This window comes from Geotrypetes seraphini, chromosome 1 (assembly GCF_902459505.1).
Source record: "Geotrypetes seraphini chromosome 1, aGeoSer1.1, whole genome shotgun sequence".
Classification (NCBI taxonomy): domain Eukaryota; kingdom Metazoa; phylum Chordata; class Amphibia; order Gymnophiona; family Dermophiidae; genus Geotrypetes; species Geotrypetes seraphini.
The window spans coordinates 52,988,214-53,015,791 of record NC_047084.1 but is presented as its reverse complement, the minus strand read 5'-3'; the positions used below and the strand labels follow the sequence as shown (position 1 = coordinate 53,015,791).

Here is a 27,578-nt window from a genome sequence, read left to right as displayed (position 1 = left end):
ACTATTCATAATTACATTCAGTTTTGGAAAAACCTGAAAACATGGCTTTTCCATAAGTTTTTGTTAAAGAACTAATTGGACCTTCATCCTACACTATATGCTATCCTTATATTAAAAAAATCCTGAGACTACTATGACTTTACACTATACTTCTCTGTAATAACAATTACTATTGACTGTAATAACAATTACTACAGATTGTAAACTGCCTTGAACTCCACTTACTGAGAATTTGTAGGGATATAAGAGCACATAAAACATAACATAATGACTCAAAATATAAACATAAACATGTCTGACTCTCCAGACCCACTTCTGGTAGTTGTTTATCAGGATTTCTCACCAACATAATGTCTGCCTTTAGTGAATTGATTTTAGAAAGCTATTAATCCTCAAAAAAAAAATCAACCTTATGCAGGTAGGCCTCAATTATGGCAAAGGTCTATTAATATGTAGCCCTGGGCAAATAGTGTGCATGGAAGCGAAGAGTTCAGGGGATGCATCTATTTCCCAGAACTGCAAGTTGAGAGTTTTATCTGTGCTGTATGCTATGTACTGGTGTAGGAAGGGCAGTCTAGCATTCAGAGGTGTACAAAGTGTTTGGCAGTTGGAGTAAAAGCTCATGCATCTGGGTCTCTAATGGAACCACAGACTACATGTAAACAGCCAGGCACCTCTGGAAAAGGCTAGGGACTCAGGACAGGAATTTCAGCAGTTTCCAGAAGCCTAAGAAAACCAATAGAGAAGCCAAGCCATTTCCTGGACTTTCTGGAAGGTGGTCTCAGCTTTGTGACCTCACTCCAGAGGAGATTTAATGACTAGATGTGGGTGGGAGATTTGTCTTTTGGTAAGACCTCACCAACTGACCAGTGTAAGATCTGATTGAGAAGTTTGGCTTCTGTTAGTCAGAGCCCACCATCTGATCATTGTAACTGGAGTTTGGAAATTATAAATCATATATTGGAGTGAAGGAGAGAAAGCCTCTGTTAGACTGTGTTCTGAAAGCAACTGTTCACTGTTCAAGAGTGTTCCACTTCCTTGTTCTATGAAGAAGTTGGAGTTTTGAATTTACCTACATTGTGGGCTGAATTATTCTAAGGAGAGAGTGAACCCTCAAAACTAAAGAACCAGCATTCCTTGATAAAAAAAATCTTATACCTTATGAATCTAACAGATCCTTAAGATCCTCTGGACAGTATCTACTTTGGGTTCCTTCTTTAAAAATAATAAATACCTATAGAACAACAATATTTTCAGTTACCGCACCCACACTCTGAAATGCATTACCCACTTATCTTCAGGCAGAGCAGAACTTAGATAAATTTAAAGGAGCTTTAAAAAGCTTCTTATTCATTGTTGCTTTTGGCTAATTATGCTACTATTCTTTTCTTATTGAACCCCTTAGTCCTTTTGTTTTTTCCCATATATGTTTTCTTTTCTGTATTTATTGTAGTTCTCCCCCATATCCTTTTGTTCTTATTACATTTATTTTGTGTCTTGTTCGTCTGAATATATTTTGTCTGTTTAATACTGTTGTTTTTATCTCTGTTCTTATCCCTATTTTATTGCTGTAATATGCTTAATATTTTGATAAGCATTTTATCAAATTTACAATAAACTTGGAAACTTGGTGTCTGCTTGCTGTGGGATCCAATTCCATGAGTGGGTCCAGCTCTGGTCATAACAAATAAAATTACCGTATTTTCGCGGATATAACGCGCACCATTGTAAAACGCGCACAGGGGTATAGCGCGCAGAAATCACGATGATATGTACAAAAACTTTTCTATACCGCGCTCAGGCATATAACGCGCATGCTGCCCGACTCTCCTCTGGCCACCCCGACTCTCCTTTCGCTCTCCCCGACTCTCCTCTGGCCACCCCGACTCTCCTTTCGCCCTCCCCGACTCTCATCTGGTTGCCCCGACTCACCCTGACTTTCGGTGCACTGCCCCGACTCTCCTCTGGTTGCCCCGACTCACCGTTCACCCGCCCTGACTTTCGGTGCACTGCCCCGCCTCTCCGTGCCTGTCCCCCTTGAAGTCCTGTCCCCCCTTGAAGGTCTGCCTGTCCCCCCTTGAAGGTCTGCCTGTCCCCCTTGAAGATCTGCCTGTCCCCCCTTGAAGTCCTGTCCCCATCCTGAAAGCCTGATGCCCCCCCTCGACGTCCGATTCTTCTCCCCCCTCGGCAGGACCACTCGCACCCCCACCCCGAAGGACCACCGACTCCCCGACAATATTGGGCCAGGAGGGAGCCCAAATCCTCCTGGCCACGGTGACCCCCTAACCCCACCCCGCACTACATTACGGGCAGGAGGGATCCCAGGCCCTCCTGCCCTCGACGCAAACCCCCTCCCCCCAACGACCACCCCCCCCCAAGAACCTCCGCCCGTCCCCCAGCCGACCCGCGCCCCCCCTGGCCGACCCCCACGACACCCCCACCCGCCTTCCCCGTACTTTGTGTAGTTGGGCCAGAAGGGAGCCCAAACCCTCCTGGCCACGGCGACCCCCTAACCCCACCCCGCACTACATTACGGGCAGGAGGGATCCCAGGCCCTCCTGCCCTCGACGCAAACCCCCCTCCCTCCCCTCCCTCCAACCCCCCCAAGAACCTCCGACCGACCCGCGACCCCCCTGGCCGACCCCCCCACCCCCCTTCCCCGTACCTTTGGAAGTTGGCCGGACAGACGGGAGCCAAACCCGCCTGTCCGGCAGGCAGCCAACGAAGGAATGAGGCCGGATTGGCCCATCCGTCCTAAAGCTCCGCCTACTGGTGGGGCCTAAGGCGCGTGGGCCAATCAGAATAGGCCCTGGAGCCTTAGGTCCCACCTGGGGGCGCGGCCTGAGACACATGGTCGGGTTTGGCCCATGTACCTCAGGCCGCGCCCCCAGGTGGGACCTAAGGCTCCAGGGCCTATTCTGATTGGCCCACGCGCCTTAGGCCCCACCAGTAGGCGGAGCTTTAGGACGGATGGGCCAATCCGGCCTCATTCCTTCGTTGGCTGCCTGCCGGACAGGCGGGTTTGGCTCCCTTCTGTCCGGCCAACTTCCAAAGGTACGGGGAAGGGGGGTGGTGGGGTCGGCCAGGGGGGTCGCGGGTCGGCTGGGGGGCGGTCGGAGGTTCTTGGGGGGGGGGCGGTCGTTGGAGGGAGGGGGGTTTGCGTCGAGGGCAGGAGGGCCTGGGATCCCTCCTGCCCGTAATGTAGTGCGGGGTGGGGTTAGGGGGTCGCCGTGGCCAGGAGGGTTTGGGCTCCCTTCTGGCCCAACTACACAAAGTACGGGGAAGGCGGGTGAGGGTGTCGTGGGGGTCGGCCAGGGGGGTCGCGGGTCGGCTGGGGGACGGGCGGAGGTTCTTGGGGGGGGGCGGTCGTTGGGGGGGGGGGGTTTGCGTCGAGGGCAGGAGGGCCTGGGATCCCTCCTGCCCGTAATGTAGTGCGGGGTGGGTTAGGGGGTCGCCGTGGCCAGGAGGGTTTGGGCTCCCTCCTGGCCCGATATTGTTGGGGAGTCGGCGGTCCTTCGGGGTGAGGGTGCGAGTGGTCCTGCCGGGGGGGGGGGATGTATCGGACGTCGGGGAGTCGGCCGGGCAAGAGGGCTTGGGCTCCCTCTTGCTCCGATCGTGGATGCGGGTGCGGGTGGGAGCGCGTGCGAGCGGTCGTTCGGGGTGGGGGTGCGAGCGGTCCTGCTGGGGGGGTGAATCGGGCGTCGGGCGGGGTGGGAACTATGTTTAAAAACTTTTGTATACCGCGCTCAGGCATATAACGCGCGAGGGGTATGCGCGGTACGTAAAATCACGTATAACGCGCGCGTTATATCCGCAAAAATACGGTAACTTTGTGTGCCTCTTGCCAGCATCTGGCAGAAACAAAGGGGTTACAAAGAGAACCCATTTGTAGGACAGAAAACTGAATATTGTCAGCATAGCAAAAGTGAATTAGGCAGTGGACCTACTCCCCCCAACTACTGTAGCTAAAATTTTAACTTTAGCAATTTAAACAGTACATAGATGTATATAACTTGTATAGATTGACAGGTACAACTCTGAGCAGACTGGATGGACCATACAGGTCTTTATCTATTGTCATTTACTATGGGTCAGGTCATGCATTTGATATGTTGCCTTTCTGTAGTACAACTAAGGTAGTTTATATGTTTTTTATATGTACTTTTACTGTTCCTAGTGGGCTCTGAGCAATCTATGTTTTTTGGAGGATTAGGAGACTTGTCCAGAGTCACAAGGAGCCACAGTAGGAATCAAACCCAATTTTTCCCTGGTTCTCAGTCCATTGCCCTAACCATGAGACAACTACTCTACAATAATGTTCTTCAAAACTTACAGGTTAAAAGTTACGACACCAGTTTTTCCATACTGTGAAAATATTGTAGCCTAGGTATTTACCAAGCTGTGTTTAACGTGGCTTTTAATGCCTATTAACAGAGCATAAAATGCAGTGCAGTTAACTACACTTTTAAAGATGTAGATGACTACATTCTACGTTGTCTACCAGGCTACTAAAATGCAGCAGAGATAGAAACATAGAAGCATGATGGCAGATAAAGGCCAAATGGCCCATCCAGTCTGCCCATCCACAGTATCCACTATCTCCTCCTCTCCCTAAGAGATCCCACTTTCTTGAATTCACTACATTACATTGATGTCTTCTATCCCGCCAATACCATTCAGTTCTATGCAGTTTACAACAAGAAATTAGCCTGGGCATTCCCAGGGAGATTACAAGGTTGATAGCTATAGTATGCGTCGGGATCTGGGAATGGTCGATACGGTTTGGTTAGATCATTTGATAAATTTGTTGAATAATATGGTTTTCAGTTCTTTCCTGAATGTTTTGTAGTTGGGCATTATGGTCAGCAGATTTGAGAGGTGGTGGTCTATTTTTGCTCCTCTGGTGGCTAGTAGACCGTCATATTTTTTTGCTTTGCATGACTTTGATTGAGGGGTGGGTAAGTGTGCTTGAATTCTCCTTGGTCTGGATGGGTTTTTGCTGCATTAGGCGGTTGTTCAGATAGCTTGGTCTCTTTCCATTTAGGGCTTTGAATAAGGTGCAGTAGAATTTGTGTTGTATGGGAGCCAGTATGAGTCTTGGAAAGCTGAGGTAATGTGGTCGTATTTTTTCAGCGAGTATATTAATCCTAGTATTTTGGACTGTTTGTAATTGTTTTAGCATGTTGGCAGGGCATGACAGGTAAAGTATGTTACAGTAGTACAGGAATACTAGGATTAGCGCTTGTACTATGATTTTGAATTGTTTGTTGTTGAAGTATTTCAGACTTGTCTTAAGTTGCGCATGGTTGCGAATGCCTTCTGAACCGATTGCTGATTTGAAGTTGCATGGTGCAGCCTTTGTCTATCATTATTCCCAGCAGTCTTTATCTTTACAACCTCTACCGGGAGACTATTCCACACATCTACCACCTTTTCTGTAAAAAAGTATTTTCTGAGCTTGTCACCCTACTCCTGAGCCTATCATTCCTTAACTTCATCCTAAGTCCTCATTCTGGAGCTTCCTTTCAAATGAAAGAGACTCATCTCATGCGCATTTATGCCATGTAGGTATTTAAATGTATCTATCATATCTCCCCTCCCCCCAGATCTTTAAGTCTGTCCCAATACGTCTTACGATGAAGACCATCGACCATTTTGGTAGCCTTCCTCTAAAACAACTCCATCCTGTTTGCATCTTTTTAAAGGTGTAGTCTCCAGAATTGCACACAATATTCTAAATGAGGTCTCACCAGAGTCTTAGACAGCAGCACCAATACCTCCTTTTTCCTACTGGCCATACCTCTCCCAATGCACCCTAGCATCCTTCCAGCTTTCACCGTCGCCTTTTTAACAAATTTTGTCATCTTAAGATCATCATATGCTATAACACCCAAGTTCTGCTCCTCATTCGTGTACAAAAGTTCTTCACCTGTTAAAATTGTACTGTCCCCTCAAGTTTTTGCAGCCTTGCATTTCTTAGCATTAAATCTTAGCTGACAAATTTCAGACCATTCGTCAAACTTCCCTAGGTCCTTCTTCATGTTATTCACACCATCAGGGGTGTCTATTGCAGATTCTGGTATCATCTGCAAAGAGGCAAATCTTACCCAACAGCCCTTCAGCAATATCACTGAACTGAACCCTGAGGCACACCACTGGTAACATACCTTTCCTAAGAGTGGTCTCCATTGACCACTACCATCTGTCACTTTGGGGCTCATACCATGGACATTCAACCAGTTCCTGACGGTGCTAACTGCAAGGCTTCCAACCCAAAGTGCTGGGAATGCATCCAACAGCTACTGGAAAAGTTTTGTGCCTAAACCTTCTTAAATTTGGCCATTAATATACATTAGGTGCAAAACCCTACTGCAGCTTGGTAAATAACCCCTATATATTTTGTCACTTTGTAACATTCATCAATGTGCACATTAATAAAGAATCTTTTTTTATAGTGAATTACATATATCAATCTAATAATTTGAATATCATATCCATTTGTGCCAAAACTACTTGGATTAGAGCCAAAATGACACATCTGAAACTATTATTGGCCCACACATTTCTGTAAAGTCAGGAAATGTACCTGGACATGCATTCATATACTCCCTGCTCATCTAATCTTTCACCCTAAGGCTGTCACACAGCAATTACATACTAGGCAGTGATTCCATGCATCAACAAGCTACAGTACGCAGCTGAACAGCACATTTTGTACTCTATGGTGTTTTATATTACCTGCAGAAAACAATGAATGGCATCTTAAAACATGACACAGTTGAAAGGTTTAGCTTTGGTAACAGAGTGTTACATTCTAGTTAAAACTTGTAGAAAAATACTAGTAGTTACCTGATGTATAAAGGTAAGTGAGTTTATTGCTTTTACCTTTAACAGTCCATGTTCCAGTTAGCATGACTGTTTTTATCCCATTTGTAAAGACGCAAAAGTTAAATTCAAAACCTCAGTATAAATACTTGTACAATTAGTAGGGCAAAACATGAATGTGAACAGTACAATCATAACCAAACACTTCAAAGCAACAAGGACACCCGATACTCTCTAGTAATAAAAAAAATGGAATTTTTAATATTTCTTTATTCATTTTTAAACTTTCAACAAAGCACAGCTCAGTTTTAAAATGTTGATTTTATGAATGATTTGCAATGTCAAACAGGACAAAATATGTTATACCTCACATTGCTTGGCCTCAGTAGCAGATTTTGAAATTTTCCATACATTAGAGCAGAACTTCCCAATTGGGGGTCACAAGCTAGGTGGGCACTCCATAAGACATCATCGCTCAGTGCTGCCCAGGATTCATGTGCTTTCTGGGGTCGAACAAACTGAGGTAGCAGTCACAGAAGGAACGATGAACGATGCTCTAGAGCAGTGTATCGCAAACTGTGTGCCACGGCGCACTAGTATGCAGTGGCAGATTCCAGGTGTGCTGCGAGATGCCAGTGAGGAGGAGAGGCACCGGCTGCCTACAGAAATGTGCCTCTCACAGCGAGAGGCAAGTTCTGTAGGCAGTCAGTCTCCTTCTCTACGCGCCTCTCTTTTTGCAGTCCCCCCCCACCTCCCACCCCACACACACACTGGTGGCTCAGGGCCCTGTCTGTAGGCCTTCGCTCATGCTCAGATATCGAAGTGATGATGTCACACATGTGCATACCATCATCACGCCAATATCTGCACATTTCTGGATGCCCTGCAACCACGGCAGAAGGTTTAGTGTGCTGATGCTTCCAGAAGTTTGCGAAACACTGCTCTAGAGTTTGCATATTCTCAAACTAGTGGATAACACAGAAAAAAAAAACCCTACAACCTATAGCAGACCAACATGGTAGTAACTTGGTAAGCCCTTTCAAACAGGTAAATAATTGCACAATCCGAGAAATCATCAAATGGTTTTAACAAATCAGTATTAAAATGCTAAAATCCCTTTTATCACTGAAATTTCTTATTCGGCAATTATGCAAAAGAAATATCCTGACGTATGGAGAGGGAGTGAGAAAGCAATAGACATAATTTTTTTCAGGGTAGAGTGCTGATTATAAACGTTAAATAAAATTTAAGCATACCTCTTGAACTGAGCGAGCAGCTGGCTTGTCTTGATGATTAGCCAGTATTAAAAATGGCAAAGTGCATAACTGTGGATGCTGAAGAGCTGAATGCAGTTCATTTCTAGCAATTTCTAGATCATCTTCAGAGGCAGCACTGTCTAGTATAAATATCACTCCTTGAGACCCCTGGTAGTAACGACTCCAATATTTCCTAATATTGGCAAGGCCCCTTTCAACAAAGAACAAAATGAACACTCAATAGCAGCACACTGGTAACATGTTTTAACTTTCAACTTTCCTACTTACATTTGTCTCTCAACTAATATAGTAGCTTATTGACAAGTGTAGTACAGTGAGCAGTTAATGGTCTGGCACTAGAGGCAGCTCCAAAGAACATAGGTAACTCTGGATGGGTTTGAGCTCCAAAGAATGCTGGGAGATATACTTTTTAGGAGACCTGAATTGACAGGAAGTAAACTTATATTTAAGGCAGGCAGTCTGAAATCAGTAGCGAGGAAGTAACAAAAGTATTAGAATTAGGTGAAGGCAACTAACACTTGGAAATACTTGCTTATGAAGAGGAGGAAAGCAGAAAGAGGGGTAAAAGAGTAATAGAAAAGCTGCAAGGCTGGTCAGGAGAAAAAAACAAAGAGAATGTGGTGAAGGTTGGAGAATGGCTTAGTTTTCAAAACCCAAAAGGGAACTGAGAGCATGCAAAGAATACTCTTATGGAATTATCAGAGTTTTGGCAGGGTTTTGGAAAACTGATAACAGGCTAATATGTTTGCTGTGCAAGCTCCTGAGTAGAAACCATAGTAAAGCTTTCACCCAGTAGTTTTATGCGAGGGTAAATCAAAAAAATAACCGGCAAAATACATTTAATGGCTTTAATAGAAGCAACTGTGAGCAATTGATACATATCACTTTTCTACTTATTCCCCATGCATGATGACACATTTGTTGTACCGTTCAACTAGTTTCTGCATTCCCTGCAGAGAAGAAATTTTTCAGCTGCTCCCAAAGCCAGGTGAGCATCACTTCCTTTACTTCATCATGCTTTATCTTTTGCTCTCTGAGCACAGTGATGCACCCATGACTCATTCGCTGGTGACAATTCTCAGAATACAGGTACTCGTCGACTTACGACCACAATTGGCTCCGACTGACAGGTCGCAAGTCGATCTGGTACATAAGTCGGCTTATACTAACTACAGTATTTTTTACCCCTCCCCACGTACCTTTTCCCTGGTGGTCCAGCGGTGAGGGGTAAAAAATAATTAGTATGGGCTGGGTTGGGAGATGGGGGGGAAATGTGCCGTAAAGTTGAACCGTCGTAAGTTGCATAGGTCATAAGTCGACGAGTGCCTGTTACTGATCTTCTTCAAACCATCTCAGGAGCTGGGTCTCAACCTTTACATGCTGTTGCTAGTGCAGATCAGTAACCTGATTGGAGATCCATAACTGATATCTAAATTTGCAGCCAATTGAGACACCATTATCCGTCAGTCTTCTCTAATTCAAGGCATCCACCTTGTCAATGTTGCTCTTGTGTGTGCGATGTTGATGAGCCACCAGAACGACCTTCATCAGTTACACCTGCTCTTCCCACTTTAAACTTTTTTACCCACTCATAAACCTTTTGTTGATTCATGGTGCTATGTCCCATACTAGTCAATATCAGACAGTTGATTTCCACAGGTTTCACTCCCACTGCACATTGTTCTTCAACGGTGCAATGTTGCAATGGAGTGTCCATGTTTCTGACCTTGTGGCTTGCCACACGACTAAAGACAGAGCGCTGCATTATATGCGGACGAACTATCCAACAGCCAATGTACGAGTACATATGTTGCATTTCGCTAGCTCTGTCCCATTATTGTGTAATTTAACAATTTGCCTTTAATATCTGATTTACCCTCGTAATATCTGGAAAGGTAGTCTGTGCCAGAGTACAGATAAACAGGCTTAGAAAAGGTAACTGCTAACCTGTTTTAAGGTTATACCAGAGGAACTTTATATATGCTGGGGATGGTACTAACCAGAAGCCCAAGGGAATAGCTACCCGATTAAATTAAGATTGAGGATAAGGTCTGTGACAAGCAGAATATAGAGATAGCACTGTAATATTAAAGTCCGTAGGGTCAAACTGCTGTGCCTAAGGGATATTATTGTTTGTATTTGCATTTTAGATTATGTTGTGCAAAGGGGCTCTATATAGAAATTTTTAAAATAAATAATAAAAATAAATAATTTCATATGCAAGTTGCTAATTAGAAGCACGTAGTGTAATCATCTACTTAAAGCTGTACATAAAAGCATGTAAATAGTATATCAGTGCCTTGTCTCATCTATGAAAAGGGAAATTTTTGTTGAAATCCTGATTCAGAAAGCAAAGTAGTTACAGGCACGCATAGAAAGGGATTTTAATAGAAAGGATTTTTATTCTAATCAAATTAAAAAAAATGTAAAATACAGAAAATCTGCATAGTTGAATAGAAATAAATTATGTAGACAACTTTGTCACAAGTTTCTATCTATAGGAATGAATACTGAATTAAGCCTTAAGGTGGTATATAACCATATCGAAAGCATTTTCACATTAGCTCCGACTTTCTCCCACACAACTTTCACCTGTTCAACACAACAATGCATAGTGATAACAGATATTATTGCAACTGAAGGAGGAAAATTAAAAATTAACTGAATAAATTTCAGCAAACTTTATGTCTAGGAAATCTATTCAGAAATTATGTGAAGCATAACCAGTATAAAGCAAAGATACTTACCTTCGAGGACAACAGGCATATATTCTCACATGTGGGTGATGTCACCCATGGAATAGATACTACCAAGTGAATTGTCACTTTAAATTTTTTAAGGCAATACCCATACTGTGCACATGCCAGTATCTAATCATCCAACATCGGCTACTGTACAGTTCAATAACAAAATAAAGATGCCAATTAGGGGAAGTAGGTGGGCTGTGAGAATATATGCCTGCTGTCCTTGGAGAACACCTGCTACAGGTAAGTATCTTTGCTTTCTCTGAGGACACACAAGACATTATATTTTCATATGTGGGACTCCTGAGCTGCCAGGTTCATGACTCTGGATGAGGATAATGGATATATCAACTTGATGCTAGTGAAATTCAAAAGGACTGGAGGGAAAGTTGGTGCTTAGGAAGTAAAAACTTTTACAGAACTGCTTGTCCAAACTGACTGACTCTCCTGGAGTTTTGCTCTAAACAGTAGTGAGAAGTGAAGGTATGGATCGAAGACCAGGTAGCTGCATTGCAGATATCCTCAACAGATATGGAATAGAAATGAGCTACCGAGACAGTCATAGCTCAGATACAGTGGTATGTTACACAGCTCTGTAGCGCTAGCCTGAGCATATGTGATGAAGATACAGTCCACAAGTCAAGAGGAGATGATTCTCTTGGAAACAGGAACTCCCAAGTCTTTTAGGGGCAAAAGTCACAAAGAGTCTACGAAGTTTGGTCTGGTCCAGGTGGTATGCCAGAGCTATGTGAAGAGCTGTTTCTCAAGGATGCGAGTGCAGTTTTGGAAAGAAAACAGGCGGTACAATGGACTGGTAGAGGTAGAATTCCGGGATGATTTTGGGGAGGAATTTTGAATGAGTTCAGAGACTACTCTGTTGCGATGAAATCTTGCTTAGGAAGAATCAGGCACAAGTGCTTGAAGTTCACTCATATGGTACACAAATGTGAGGGAGATGAGGAAAACAACTTTCTAAATGAGATGTCTAAGAGATAAAGGTTTCTTGTCCAAGGGAGAGTGGAACACACTGATTGCACTGAGATGTACTCGAAATAAATTGGTTTTGAGACCAGAGTCCGAAAGATGAAGAAGGTAGTAGAGGAGGGATGGAAGTGGACATGTGACTGGGTCAAGAGAATTCATTATATACCAGGAAGAAAATCTTGTCCATTTGAAGCGGTAACAATGCTGAGTGGAAGGTTTTCTAGATGCTTCAATGACAGAAGAGACTGCAGCCGAGACACAAAAAGCATTTAGATGCTCAGTGAAAGAAACCACATTGCTAGTGCTAACGAGTGAGGGTTGGAATGAAGGAGGGCTCTATTGTTCTGGTTTAAGAGTGTCAGGAATGGCTGGAGCTTGCAAAGTTCCTTGGACAAGTGTTCTAGGAGGAATGGAAACCAAGGTTGATGTGGCCAATGAGTATTTGTTTAGGCCCCAGAGTCCAGAATAGGTTGAAAGCCTCCAGTCTATTTTGGTATTAGGAAATATCTTGAGGCAAACCAACCTCTCTCCTGTAGAGCAGGGGTGCCCAACACGTCGATCGCGATCGACCAGTAGCTCAGGAAGGCAACCCGAGTCGATCGCGGAGTGTTGCCGTCCTGATCTACAGGGCCGATCAGCCTTCCTCTCCAGTGTTCTCTCTAGGGCTTTTTAACTGGGCGGTCCGCCCAGCTGTCATCTGCTGCTGCCGCCACTGCTGAACATTAAAAAAAATTTAAAAAAACGGCTTTGAGATTTTAGCCCGTAGCGAACTTATGCTCCGTGGCTCTAACGTGTACGTGCCGGCTTCCCTTCTCTTCCCTCTGAAACCGGAAGTTATGTCCGAGGGGGTGGGGGGAGAGAAGGGAAACCGGCGCGCACATGTTGAGAGCCCTGAAGCAAGCGTTCGCTACGGGCTAAGGCGGGAGACAGGTTAGTGAAGCATTTGCTCTTCTTGCTGCCGGGTCCTGCCTACTTTCTGTTTCCGCGAAGGCAGGACCCGGCAGCATTTCCCCAATAGGTCCATCGCGATCTTGGGCCAATCAGCCTTCCTCTCCTCGACGGCAGAATTGACGTCGGGGAGAGGAATGCTGGTCGGCCGAAGCAGGGACAGCCTGGGGCGGCGTCGGCTTTCGGGCCTGTTATTGGTGGCGGTTTGGGTCCTGGTCCCCGATGGCAGTGGCTTGGGGAGGGCAGGGAGAAAGAAAGAAAAAGGGCAGGCAGGGAGACAGAAGGAAAGAAGAGAAACAGAAAAAAAGAAAGGGAGGCAGAGAGAAAGAAAGGGCAGAGAGAGAGGAAGGAAAAGTTGGGGGAGGGAACGAGGTCTGGAGGAGAGGAAGCATACAGGCTAAAAGAAGGGAAGAAAGATTGGATGCACAGTCAGAAGAAGAAAGTGCAACCAGAGACTCATGAAATCACCAGACAAGGTAGGAAAAATGATTTTATTTTAAATTTAGTGATCAAAATGTGTCTGAATTTATATCTGCTGTCTATATTTTACACTAAGGTCCCCTTTTACTAAACCGCAATAGAGTTTTTTAGCGCAGGGAGCCTATGAGCGTCGAGAGCAGCGCTGGGCATTCAGCGCAGCTCCCTGCACTCTAAAAACTGCTATCGTGGTTTAGTAAAAAGGGAGGGGGGTATATTTGTCTATTTTTGTATGGTTGTTACTGAGGTGATAGTGCATAGAGTCATCTGCTTTGACCTCTTTGAAAAACCCTGGAATAGGAATGATAATTAACATTTTCTATGCGTACAGTGTGCGTTGTGTTTTTTTTTAATTTTATTGTTGGTAGATCATTTTGACTTGGTCATTTTAAAAGTAGCTCGCAAGCCCAAAAAGTGTGGGCACCCCTGCTGTAGAGGAACAGGTTCTATTGAATTTAGCTGGAGAAGAGCCAAGCGTTCTTAGTGGAGGAGGATCTTCTGAAGGGAACTGAAAAGAGACTTTTGGTGGGTGGTTTGGAGGTTTTCTGAAAGAATCATCAAAACAAATTATTGCAAACTGAAAAATAAGGATGGAAAGGCACAAAAACACCAAAAAGGTTTGATACGCTGAAGAAAAAACTGAATACACAGTTTCTCAGCTCCATGGAAAACTAAGGACTGTAGATTCCACAAGCCAATGTCAGATGGCAAGGCACTGGCAAGTGTGTGATACAGGCACTGCCTTAAAAAAATTTAAAGTGATAGTGCACTTGGTAGTGTCCATACCGGTTTCTGATCCTATCAGGCCCGACAAATTCACAACTTGGAAACATTCAAATGAGGGCACTCGGAACGCCCTCATCTGGCCTACACAGATCGCTAGTGTGCGATCCTGCGCATGCGCAGACCATCTGTAGATGGTCTGCGCATGCGTCAAGACCCCTGTGAGCAGCGAGTTTTTAAAATTTTTTTGTTTAATTTTTCTTTTTACTTTTGTAGCCCAGCGAGCTTTAAACCTGCGGGTTAAAACCACGGGCTCACAGTATGGGGAAGGGCAGGAGAGATTCAGGGCGGCAGGCAGGAGAAATCCAGAGACGAGCAGGGCAGTGATTTGGGGCAGAGCAGGCAGGAGAGATGGGAACGAGCATCAGGGCGGCAGGCAGGAGAGATCAGGGAAGATCATCGGGGCAGCAGGAAGGAGAGATTCGGGGCAGCAGAGAGCAGGGCGTGCAGAGAGCAGGGCTTCAATGGCGCTGGAGAGTCAGAAAGACGTTTTCGACTGGTCCCCAGCAGTCGCTTCTTGGATTGATCAGCCAGCCTGAAATTTCTTTGGTGAATTGCGTCCCTGTCTACTTTGCATGCGTTTCCCCTCATTTGCATGCACGGATTGGAAGCGGATCATTGGAGAGGTTAGTGAATCGAACCGGAAGGAAAACTGGTCGCAAAGGGGTCGCAAACCGATCGGTACACGATCGGTTTGCTTTGTGAATCTAGCCCAATGTGAAGTAGAGACATCAAAGGGAAAATTCCCCCAAATAACTGTTCAGCTCAACATGCAAACTCAAATTGAAACAGCTAACAAAGGCATCAAAGGAACTCAGGAAAGACCCCTGCATGCACAAACATATATAAACAGAATTATTCAAAACCCCGAAGAGCTAACTGGCATCCAAGAGCAACTTGGAGAAACAGAAACAGAATGAGACAGAAGGCAGGCACAGGAAGAACAGGGCGGGAGTCTAGAATGTCTCACCTATCTACCAAAAAGATATTATCAAGGTAAGAACAATTTCTTTTTCCAGTGCAATAGGTGAGACATTCTAGACAAGTGGGATCTACAAAAGCAGTCCCACAGAGCTAGGGTGGGATGACTGCGCCAGCCCTCAAGACTGAGGACCTGAAAACAGAGTCTTGCCTTGCCGCCACATCCACTTGGTAAAATTTAGTGAACGTGTGCAAAGTGTACCACATTTCTGCCCTGACAATCTCCTCCAGAGAGACCGCTCTAGCTTCAGCCCACAAAGAAGCCACACTTCTAGTAGAATGCACCTTTACAGATATGGGAGACTGTTTTCCAGAAAGAATGTAAGCTGATGAAATGGTTTTTCGGATCCATCTGGAAATAGTGGCCTTGGAAGCAGAAGCGCCCCACTAAGAAGAATGAGTCAGCACAAACAGATGGTCAGAGAGACAAAACTCATTAGTAACCTCCAGATAAGGCATGCACATGTTGAGAGCCCTGAAGCAAGCGTTCGCTATGGGCTAAGGCGGGAGACAGGTTAGTGAAGCATTTGCTCTTCTTGCTGCCGGATCCTGCCTACTTTCTGTTTCCGCGAAGGCAGGACCCGGCAGCATTTCCCCCAGTAGGTCGATCGCGATCTTGGGCTGATCAGCCTTCCTCTCCCTGACGGCAGAATTGACGTCGGGGAGAGGAATGCTGGTCGGCTGAAGCAGGGAGAGCTTGGGGCAGCGTCAGCTTTCGGGTCTGTTATTGGTGCGGTTTGGGTCCTGGTCCCCGATAGCAGTGGCAGTGGCTTGGGGGAGGGCAGGGAGAAAGAAAGAAAAAGGGCAGGCAGGGAGACAGAAGGAAAGAAGAGAAAAAAAAAAAAAAAGAAAGGGAGGCAGAGAGAAAGAAAGGGCAGGGAGAGAGGAAGGAAAAGTTGGGGGAGGGAATGAGGTCTGGAGGAGAGGAAGCATACAGGCTAAAAGACGGGAAGAAAGATTGGATGCACAGTCAGAAGAAGAAAGTGCAACCAGAGACTCATGAAATCACCAGACAAATTTATTTTAAATTTAGTGATCAAAATGTGTCTGAATTTATATCTGCTGTCTATATTTTATATTAAGGTCCCCTTTTACTGAACCGCAATAGTTTTTTAGCGCAGGGAGCCTATGAGCGTCGAGAGCAGCGCTGGGCATTCAGTGCAGCTCCCTGCGCTCTAAAAACTGCTATCGTGGTTTAGTAAAAAGGGAGGGGGGTATATTTGTCTATTTTTGTATGGTTATTACTGAGGTGATAGTGCATAGAGTCATCTGCTTTGACCTCTTTGAAAAACCCTGGAATAGGAATGATAATTAACATTTTCTATGCGTACAGTGTGCGTTGTGTTTTTTTTAAATTTTATTGTTGGTAGATCATTTTGACTTGGTCATTTTAAAAGTAGCTCGCAAGCCCAAAAAGTGTGGGCACCCCTGCCCTAGAGGCTCTGTAGAAGAAAAACTGCAAGAGGTGCTATAGCAATTAGTGAAATACATGAGATTCATAGAAAAAAATCCAGAGTGGATTCCTTCTGCATATGGCACACAGCCAATGGGATGTAACTCTTATCTAGAATGTCTTACTTATTGCACTGGAAGAGGTATTAATGTTTGCAATTTTTTAACAAATGTTATTAAAAAAATCATACACTAATATTACCAAAGAGAATGGCAGCCATCAGTTACTTGCTTGTAATTTTTCTCTTTCAACATTTATAGCACAAGCATGGCAGCAGTTTCAAAACTGATAAAGCATTTTTTGTTTTTAATAAAATTGGTTAGATTCTACTTTATATCTTCTCACTTTCTACATATTTATTATTTAAAATTTACCATCTATCGCAAACTGAGTCTTTCTATGAAATTTATATTCATATTTAATTTTTGCTATATTCTTTTAAGCAGAACCTGTAAGAAATGCAAAGTTATCCTTCCTTTCTCCAGTTCATTGCTCCTTTTTAATATGAAAACCTTACTACCATTACCTTATTTAAGAAAGATATTAAAAATATGTTTATTAAAATTTGGTATCCCATAATTTATAACAGATCAATGCAGCTTACAAAACACAATAAAATCAGTTAAAACAAGAAAAGAACACCATTATTAATAGAAAAAACCTAATCTAAATATTGAGAAGAGGGGACAAAAACCTTTTTATTGTAGTCTTGTGAATGCAGTCTTCTCATGTCCATTGACAATCTAAAAATTATCTCAAATTAAATGCCAAATAGAAAAAATGAGTTTTCATCATAGGCTTAAATTTTGGAAATGAAAGTTCACTTTGAACAACTTGTGGAAGAAAAAAGAAAAAAGTAGAATTACGAGTTGATTCATAATGAGCCATTTTTGGAGAAGGAAGTACCAGTCTCTGTGAGTCAACTGACCATAATGTACATGTTGGAGTTCAGGTACTCGTCGACTTACGACCGTAATTGGTTCCGACTGGCTATGTTAGACTAAGGTAAGAATACTGTATTAGACTGGCTAATGATATTGTAATCATCTTAAGTAATATTTTATCAACATTTTCCTACTTTCTAAGTCAAACACAGCACAATCCCTTTGTGGTGAACATTCATTGTGGCGTCTCCTCCTCTTTATATTATTACTGCTGAGTAGCGAGACTTGGGAGTGTGGGAGCTAACAGCTAGCAAGGGAAACTGTAGTAAACGCGTCGTAAAGTCAAACAGTCGTAACTTAAATAGGTTGTAAGTCGACAAGTACCTGTATATGGAATAGCTACAGCAGCCAAGTATGATGGAGCTGCATAATGTAGAACTTTAATAGTCTGGCAAAGAATTTTAAATTTATTTATAATGTACAGGCAACCAGTGTAAACTTATCAACAGAGGAGTGATATCTTATCAACAGAGGAGGAGAGTGTGGTGCAGTGGTAAAAGCTACAGCCTCAGCATCCTGAGGTTGTGGGTTCAAACCCATGCTTCTCCTTGTGACCCTGGGCAAGTTACCTAATCCCCCCATTGCCCGAGGTACTGGAACAGACAGGAAAAAATGCTTGAGCACCTGAATAAATTTATGTAAACCATTCTGAGCTCCCCTGGGAGAACAATATAGAAAATTGAATAAATAAAATAATTTTTAAAAAAATCATATACTTTAGCCATGAATAGAAGCCTAGCTGCTGAATTTTGTCTGTAACCTATGTAAAAGTGCTGCATTGATTCCATAATATATAGAATTATAATAATCTAACCTTAATATTACAAAGGCATGAATAAGTGTGTGAATAGAGTCAAAATCTAAGGTCGTACTTACTGAACAAGTGTAAACCAGTAATAGCCATTTTTTTTATATCTGACCTGTGTTCAAAGGAGAGTTTACTGTCAAAAAGGATTCCTAGATAGCAAAATGTTTTTACTGGAATCAAATCAACATCTAATAATTCAATAGGATCTGTAGGTGCAGAAAGCATTCCACTAATCCAACAGATAGTAGGGGGGTGGATTAATAAGTTCACCATGAGACGATAACCAATTTGCAACAATAGACAAGCAAGATTGAAGAGGGGTTAAATCTATATTGTGTGTGGCAACTGGAAAGATCAGTAGGATGTCATCTGCATATACAAATGCTTTAATATTCTTTTCTTGGATTAAAGTCAATAGTAGACTTAAAAAGATATTAAATAATGATGGAGACAAAACTGAGCCCTGAGGAAATAGCCTTAACACTTAACTAGCAGTTATTGCCATTGTAATCTAAGAGATGAGATGTGGCAGAGACATTTTAAAATACCAAGGTATAAAAAGTAACACAGTTAACATAGGAGTCCTTTTACTAGCTGCTAAATGCTAACGCTAAATGCTAACGCGTCCATTATATTCTATGGACGCGTTAGCGTTTAGCATGCGCTAAATCAACTAGCGCGCCTTAGTAAAAGAGGAGGTTAGTAAATCACAACGCATAAAAACTAGCATGGCTTATCAAGTCTGCCCCGAAAGCTGGCCAGATATGCACTTGTCAATGTGTGCAAATAAAACCCTGCCCCCAATGCTTTTTTTTCTTTAATTTGTATTAGGGCTTTACTTTGATTAAAAGTTTTAATTGTGATTAATCACATAATCAAAGGTATTTTATTTCCTACTGCTGCTTCTAGTGACTTTGGACATCTCATTTAATTCTCCATTGGCCCAGGTACAAAATAAGCTTATCTTTGGTAAAAGTAAATTTGACCATATAACTCCTTTGCTTAAGGAATTACATTGACTTCCTGTGCATCTCAGAATTCATTTTAAATGTATCTGCATTGCTTTCAAGATCCTATTTGGCATTTTCACTACTTTGGTTCCTTGAGATTGGAATGTCCATAGATCTCATCTTGCAGGCCGGAAGTGAATGGCTGACTAGCGTGGGAGCTAATCCGGATACCACGCTGGTATGGAGGAAACTAGCAAATTACCCCATTGAATGCTAATTCCAGGTTAACCAGATATACTTGAGTCTGGTAGGATCCCTCTGGGCATTTTCTTGCTGTGAGTGCACGGGCTGCAACGGAGAGTGTTTCCCCCCGGTCGGAGTCTGCTGAGCCCCACCAGGGCTGGAGAGAGCGTGAGAGCGGAGGCGAGGCAGGCATGAGTGCTGGGAGCTTTGCCTGGTCGCAAGTAGAGATCATTGGTCCTGCCGAAGAGAGGAAGTTGATGTACTTCCCTGCTGGAGGGCGGACCAGAGAATTTTTGTGCTGTCCCTGCAGTGTGTATGTGGTGGGAGAGGAGACCGTTCTGCCCATTAACGGACTTGGACGAGACCTGTTGGGGGTGGCAAAGAGCGATTGCTTGGCAGCATTCATGCTGTGAACACCTGGGCTGTGAAGGGCTGTTCCCCCCCTCTCCCCTCACCGATGGGTGTAGCTAGGTTCCGTCGGAGGCAAAGAGGAGTGATAGCCCGGTGGAGCCATTGAAGCCACTGAAGTGACTGTGAACCTGGCACTGTGATATAGGCCCTGGGCCCTCCTGAGAGATGCTGAAGAATTAAGCAGCTGGGAGGTGCTTTGCCATAAGCCCTTATTTTGTGTCTCCTAGTAATAGAGGAGAAGAGGTGAAGACTTATGCATGCCGGCTGGATCTGGAAGAACCCTGTGGTCTGGAGATTTGGAGGTTTGAAACACTGTTCTTGTTATTTATGGTGTTTATGGTTAATTTGAGATAAGAGGGCTCCCTTTATGTTGATACTTGGGGAAGAGGCCATAACAGTGCTTTAAAATAGGAGTCTGTAACAATGGGAAACTTATTTAATAATTTTATTTCCCATTGTCCCCAAAGAGTTCAGAACGGGTTACAGGTTGAACATACATAATTTCAGTACAAGTTTACAATATAAATTTTTATCCTAACTTGATACATACTAGGGTCTTATATTGATATACATAACATAGTTTGTTACAATTGGCTATAGTTATCCTTACGACACAAGGTTTTCAGTGCAAGTTTTATCCTAATTTGACACACAGATAGTTACAGTGTTTGATTGTAAAATACAAGTTATCCTTATGTGACACATACTGGTTCTGGTACCAATATACATTTCTTTATAGACCATAGGTCAGGGGCAGAGGTTTAGGTGAAGAGGTATGTTTTTATTGCTTTTCTAAAGCTGAGAAGTCCAAGGGATCTGATCTGTGGTGGCAGTCAGTTCCAGTGACTTGGTATGAAGTGGAAGTGGGACCTTCAATTGGCGGTTTGCAATCGAAGGGCACGACCAGGGGGCATTTTGAGGTGGAGAGACCAGTTTGGCATGTACGGAGGAAGCTTAGCCATCATGTAGCCCAGCGCCATATCGTGTAAGGATTTGAACACTAGCATCAGGCCCTTGAAGATGCAATGGTTGGCTATGGGTAGCCAATGAGCCGACGCTAGAGCCTGGGAGACAGGGTCACAGGCAAGGAGTTTTTTTACAAGCCTGATCACCGCATTTTGAACACACTGGAGATGTCATACATTCTTCACCGTGAGACCACTGAATAGCGCATTGCAGTAATCCATGCAGGAGAGTACTAGGGCATAGAGTAGTTGGGCAAAGTCAGACTCTGAAAAGTAGTAAAATGAGGAAGATACCACTTGAGAGATATGGTTAGAAAGTAACAGGTTGCAATCAAGGAGTATTCCTAGACTGCGCACTTGTCTTTTGCAGTTATACTAGTTGAGTCCCAGCACAGTGAGGGACAGCCGCGGTCGCATCATTCTTTGAGAATCCAAAGTAGTTCCGTCTTGGAGGCGTTTAACTGTAATTTGTTGATGGACATCCAGTTTTTTATTTCCAAGAGGAAGTTTAGCAGTTTCACAATCTGGGTGTCAAGGGTAGCTACAGTTGAAATTCATCCTTGAAAAAGTGAATCCGTATTTGATATTTGAGGGCTATGTCTAGGACAGTTCTAAGGTAGAGATTGAATAGCAGGGGAGATGATAAGAGCCCCCTGTTGAACACCATAACTGATTGGTTTCAGTTTCAACAGCACATCGTTGAGCACAATGTTTTGGGATCTGCTATTTAGAAAAGAGGAGAGCCATCATAGAGCAATGTCTCAAGATTCTGATTTTAAAGAGCCACTCAATGAGGAGAGGATGGTCAATAGTATAGAAGGCCACGCAGAGATCCAGCAGCACCAGAAGGACATAATTTCCCGTGTCCATGAATTTCCAAGTCATTGACAATGTCGAGGAGGACGGTTTCAAAACTGCAGAAATTCCTGAATTCCAATTGGGTGCCTTGTTCATCGATGAAAGAATGTAATTGACTTCTTTGAAGGTGTTAATAAACATATGGATAAAGATGAGCCGGTTGATGTAGTGTATCTCAATTTTCAGAAAGTTTGTGATAAAATTCCTCATGAGAGGCTCCTGAAAAAATTATAGAGTCATGGGATAGGTGGCAAAGTTCAGTTGTGGATTAGGAATTGGTTATCGATAGAAAAGAGAGGTTAGGTTAAATGGTCATTTTTCTCACTGGACAATCTGGAAATTGGGACAATGAGTGACATTTGCAGATGACACTAAACTGTTTTAAGTTGTCAAAACCCATGCAGATTGTGAAAAATTGCAGGCAGACCTTAGGAAACTGGAAGACTGCGCATCTAAGTGGCAGATGAAATTTAATGTGGACAAATGTGGACAGTTACCGGATGCTAGGGTCCACTTTGAGGGTTAGCACCAAAGAAAAAGATCTGGGTATCACTGTAGACAATGCAATGAAACATTCCACCCAATGTATATCACACAGTTCTGCACTGTCAATTTGCTATCCAACTTGTAAATCCCCTCGGAATCTTTCCAGCTATATCTCCTCTGTTGTTAAAAAAAAAAAAAAAAGTGTATCTTCACTGGAAAATGTCCAGCCAAATCTTTTGTAATCCGCCTTGAACTGCAAGGTATAGGCGGAATAGAAATCCGTAATGTAATGTAATGTAATGTGTGGCAGCAGCCAAAAAAGCAAACAGGATGCTGGGAATTATTAAAAAAGGGATGGCTAACAAGACTAAGAATGCTATAATGCCCCGGTATTGCTCCATGGTGCAACCTCACCTGGATTACTGCGTTCAATTCTGGTCTCCTTATCTCAATAAAGATATAGCGGGCACTAGAAAAGGTTGAAAGAAGAACGACCAAGATGATAAAGGAGATGAACTCCTCTCGTATGAGGAAATACTAAAAAGGTTAGGGCTCTTCAGCTTGGAAAATAGATGGCTGAAGGGAGATATGATTGAAGTCTACAAAATCTTGAGTGGAGTAGAACGGTTTCAAGTGAATCGATTTTTCACTCCGTCAAAAATTACAAAGACTAGGGGACATTCGATGAAGTTACAGGGAAATACTTTTAAAACCAATAGGAGGAAATATTTTTTCACTAGGAGAGTGGTTGGGCTCTGGAAGCATTACCAGAAGTTGTGATAAGAGCGGATAGCGTAGCTGGTTTTAAGAAAGGTATGGATAATTTCCTTGAGGAAAAGTCCATAGTTTGTTATTGAAAAAGACATGGGGGAAGCCACTGCTTGCCCTGGATCGGTAGCATGGAATGTTGCTACTCCTTGGGTTTTGGCCAGGTACTAGGGACCTGGATTGGCCACCGTGAGAATGGGCTATTCTTATGTTCTTATATTCTTATGTTAAAATGATTTTTTCATTTGAAAGGAATAAAAATCTGGGAGATTGGTTGAGTCCAAATGTGGTGAGTTTGGAAGAGGAAGTGGTGTAAGATGTAGTGGCAGGTCATCAGGAATGTGTTCGATTTATAGTATGTTCAATTATGTGTGAGGTGAAAGAATTTAGACATCCAGTTAAACAGAAAGTGTATCCTTTGAGAAGCAGTACTAATTGTCTTTCCATGGGGGTGATCTATCTCATATGGTGTGGATGCTCTCTGATGTATGTTGGTCAAACTTCAAGATCGTTAAAAATTTGGCTATTAGAGCACCTTTCTTGTTTGAGTACGTGCAGGGTGGAAGAACCTTTGATTTCTATTTGCAGTACAAGCATGAATTAGCTTCATTAAAGTGTATTGTTTTGGAATAATGTGGTCCATCGGCAGAAAGTAGGAATTTGCAGAGGGTCTTGAGGCAGTAAGAGCAGAGATGGATTGGACACGCTGCAGCTGAGATGTTTAAATCTGAAAATTGAGTGGTCAGCATTTTTTTGACTATGTAAACGTTTAAAAAGATAATTTTTTAATGAATATGACTATGATTGATAGTGGATAAGGAATGGTTTGTGAGGCTGTGATGTGGAGATGTGTGATTGGTGTCTATACTGTGCTAGGAATAATGAACGGGCATGGGAGTGATCAAGGAAGGTCTAGTGATGGTGGAAAGATTGGGTAAAGTGAGAGGATATGAACGTTGATTGATAATTGGAGAAAGATGGGTGAAGCTAAGAATGCAAGCATCGATTAAAGCCCCCGCACCATATTGGCTATAATGATGAGTTTGTAAAGTGAATATGTGGATCACAAAGTGCTATTCTAACCCCTGAAGCAGCTATTATTGGTGAAACAGAGATTCCAGGTCAGGTTCTTACACAGCATTCATTTTTGTGAAGCGAGTTTGTTTGTGGCACAGGTTACTGTTCAGCGTCCAAAGACAGAAGTGAACACATGGGAGAAGAAAGTTTGTTGTGGATTCAGCTGAATATTTTGCATAAGTGGGAGTTTTCAGAGTTTTTAATGGTTCTAAGTTTCACTACAGTTAAAGACATTATAATTTTGGTGATTGTACCCTTAGGGTATTTTCCTTAATGTCAGCCATGTTTAAATGTTTTTGAAAGTGTGGAGTTTTTTTAGACCTATGAAGCATAACCAAGTTATTTTTCTTCACTTCATATTTTTTTTGTATATTTGTTGTTGTTTTTTTTACTCTTTTTTTATACCCCCCCTTTTGAATTTGATCTACTTTATCCTTGCGATATAATGTGTACCCAGGTAACACACTATCTCATTGATTGTCCACTTTCCACCAAGACTCTGAAATGTCCATTATATCTATCTCATCATTCAGTACTATATACTTTAACTATTTTATTTTTTAGGCTTCTAGCATTTGTATATAGACACTTCAAATTGTGTTTTTTCCTTGTATCTATAGGCTGCTGAAAAAATGACAGGGATAATTTGAGTCCTTTACTTTGCCTTCTTCTTAAGCATTCCTGGCTTTCTTTCACCATTATTATTTACTGATATTTGTCAACATTTGATTTTTTTCTGATCTGAAGAAGGGCTACCTTTGAAAGCTTATCATAAAATGCACTTAGTCCAATAAAAAAGGTATCATCTTATTTCCTTTGTTTTATTTCTTTATATTACCTTGGAAAGTGGACTAACACGGCCACCACACCATTTCACCATTATTGAAACCTCTCTATTAGGACTCCATAAATATCCTGTTTCAATAGTATCTGCCATTATGTTTCTAACTTTTCCACATAGGAGATTAATTCCAGCCCCATCATTTTAGTCACTCTTCTCTGTACATTTCCAAATTCCATTATATCTTTTTTGAGAGGCAGTGAACAGAATTGAACACAGTTCTCAAAGTGAGGTTTCACCAGGGAGAAATATAAAGGCATTATAATATTCTGTTTCATTCTCAATTATTTTCTTAATAATTCATAACATTCTATTTGCTTTCTTGGCCACCGCTGCATATGAAGCTTAAGATTTCAACATCCAACACTGGACGATATCACTCACTTGGGTGCCTGATTCAATCCTACTTGTCAATGGAAAACATGCTTTGCAAGTGATAAATGCTATAAACCTTTCACGGTAAATTTCATACTGTAAATTTTAAGATTGACATGAGTCCAAGTATACATGCATGACTTTATTAGAATGAAAAACAGGGTAAGATGATTATAACTGTTGTTAGTAACAGAAATAAAAATAGCTGTAAGGAAAATTTCTATTTTTACTACAATCATATTGGGATGCATGTCGGCAGTAGAGATACCACTTGGACAATATTAGATGGACTTTACAGTCTATTTTCCAGAAATATCAAAGAAAAGTTAATTTAATGATTAATTTTTAATGGGTATAACTAATGGGCAGACTAGTGTTCAATTAACTTATTCTTATAAATAATATTCTTATAAGAATAATGAGAGCAATTTTCAAAGGCACTGCCATATATAAAAGAGAGTTTTTGAAAGCTTTATTAAGGTCCATGTGAGGGAATGCGTGGTACATGCCCAGGTTCTCACAGTATCCACCATCCAAATCACACAATCCTTCCACAACTCGAGGACAATCCAACAATGGAATCTACCACCCCCCTCTGCCCGCCAAGTTTGAAGAAAGGCTCTCTTTGAAACCACCTTCGAGTTCCAGGGGCCCAGAATCTGGAACAACCTATTGGGCAGCCTTCGACAAACACCCACATACTTACAATTATAGAAAGCACTGAAAAACACACCTTTTTCTCCAATGCACCTGACCCATTCCCATGCAGTCACCTGCATGATATCTTCCATGCATTTTCTGTAAGATGTCTATGTCTCTGTAGCAATTCTAATATTGGGTAAGCCGCAATGATTCCTAGCTGACATTTACGGGATACAAGAGTTGGAATAGTATGGTCTGGTATGGTCATTCCCTCACTAAGACATGCTATGTGGAGTTACACCTGCTAAGTCAGAGGGATGCACTCAGGCAGGGAGGTAATTAAATGCACTGAGGTAGAACAGATCAGAGAGGACCTGAGTCAAGCAGTCTCTAAGGGGAGGCCCTGAGGCAAGAGGTCTCCAAGGCTACAGTAGCAAGTAAGGCTACAGTAACTGAGGGAAATGCCAGGGAGAAGTACCAGAGCTCAGTAGTTTCCCTGGTTTGGGAAATTGTGTTCAATTCTCAGCCTCCAGGGATTAGATTGGCAGCCAATGAACACAGACACCTAGATCATTGCACTAATGCGAAACCCTACAGTTTGAGTTGTTCTTTCTTACATGCTTTGTAAGAAACTGGCTTAACTGGTTTATAACTGGAAACAATTAATTGAAATGAATATGGTCTTAATTACACTTCAAAAAAAAGAAAACTTCATAACTGAGTAACTTAGAATTCTGTTTTCTATAAAAGAGATTGTTCTGTTAGTGCTATTGTTACTCAAGAATAACTTGAGTATAAAACAGTCATCTTGGATGCACTTGTAGTTAATTAGGGGGTGTTCTGTTATTATCTCCTATCCTTTTGGGGTTCCCTCTTCTTTTTTTTTCACTTTTTTTTGTGGCCTAAGTCTGTCCCAGTATGACAATTATTTTGTTCTAAGATGCAGTAGAAGCCCTCTGAGTTTATGAAATCACTTTCAAATGATGGTACTTTGCTCCTATAGGGTATAAGGCACACACCAAAAAAAACAGTTTGTACTTGTATTTTGCTGTTGCTCGTCACACTTGAACCTTCATATGGGATACTGTACACATGACATTTTCAAGTTTCACCATTTTAAAAGTTATTTTTACATGGCACATTGTAGACAAAAATATTTAATTATTTATGACTTTTGAATGTGTACAATTTGCATGAGTTCTATTTTGTTCTTTTAAAATGTATGTTTTTATGATTTATTATCATTTCATTTATATATACAGTTTAATTTAAACAGTGCTTTTGATTTGGTTGATCACTCTATATTGTTGGATTGTATAGGTATTTCTGGCAAGGTAATGAAATTGTTTCAGGATTTATTCTGAAATCCCGGACTCCTACCAAGTTTACTATGAAAACATTTATTCAGGAAACTGGGATAACCTTCTGTGGTGTTCCGCAGGGATCCCCCTCTGTCACCATTGTTGTTCAACATATATTTAGCCTCTCTAGGGATAAGACTGGCAAACTTAGGAATTCAACTATATAGTTATGCTGATCATATAAACCATCATAATCCCTTTAATTCTCTCAATTATCTGCAGCCACTCAGTTTATATCTTCAGTGATTTTGTTGGCTGTAACTGGATAAGTGATTTCAAATCGAAGTTAAATCCAGACAAGATTAAATTCCTTTTTTAGTCTCTCCACATAATTGTGAAGAAAAAAAAAGTATGAATTTAAATAGAATTACATATCC

The 27,578-nt window shown here is 42.2% G+C and overlaps 1 protein-coding gene across 5 annotated transcripts in view; it reads right to left on the bottom strand.

Annotated features, from left to right (window-relative positions):
• ARL15 (ADP ribosylation factor like GTPase 15) overlaps window positions 1-27,578 on the bottom strand; it is a 631,237-nt gene that overhangs the window by 339,356 nt on the left and 264,303 nt on the right. For 4 of the 5 annotated variants that reach the window (XR_004538155.1, XR_004538156.1, XR_004538154.1 and 1 more), the window contains one exon: window positions 8,082-8,292. Coding sequence is in view for 1 of the 5 variants with exons in the window: in XM_033931425.1 (XP_033787316.1) it covers window positions 8,082-8,284 (203 nt within the window). In the remaining 4 variants the exon portion in view is untranslated. The remainder of the gene's footprint in view (window positions 1-8,081; window positions 8,293-27,578) is intronic. The other variant, XM_033931425.1, reaches the window with a different exon arrangement.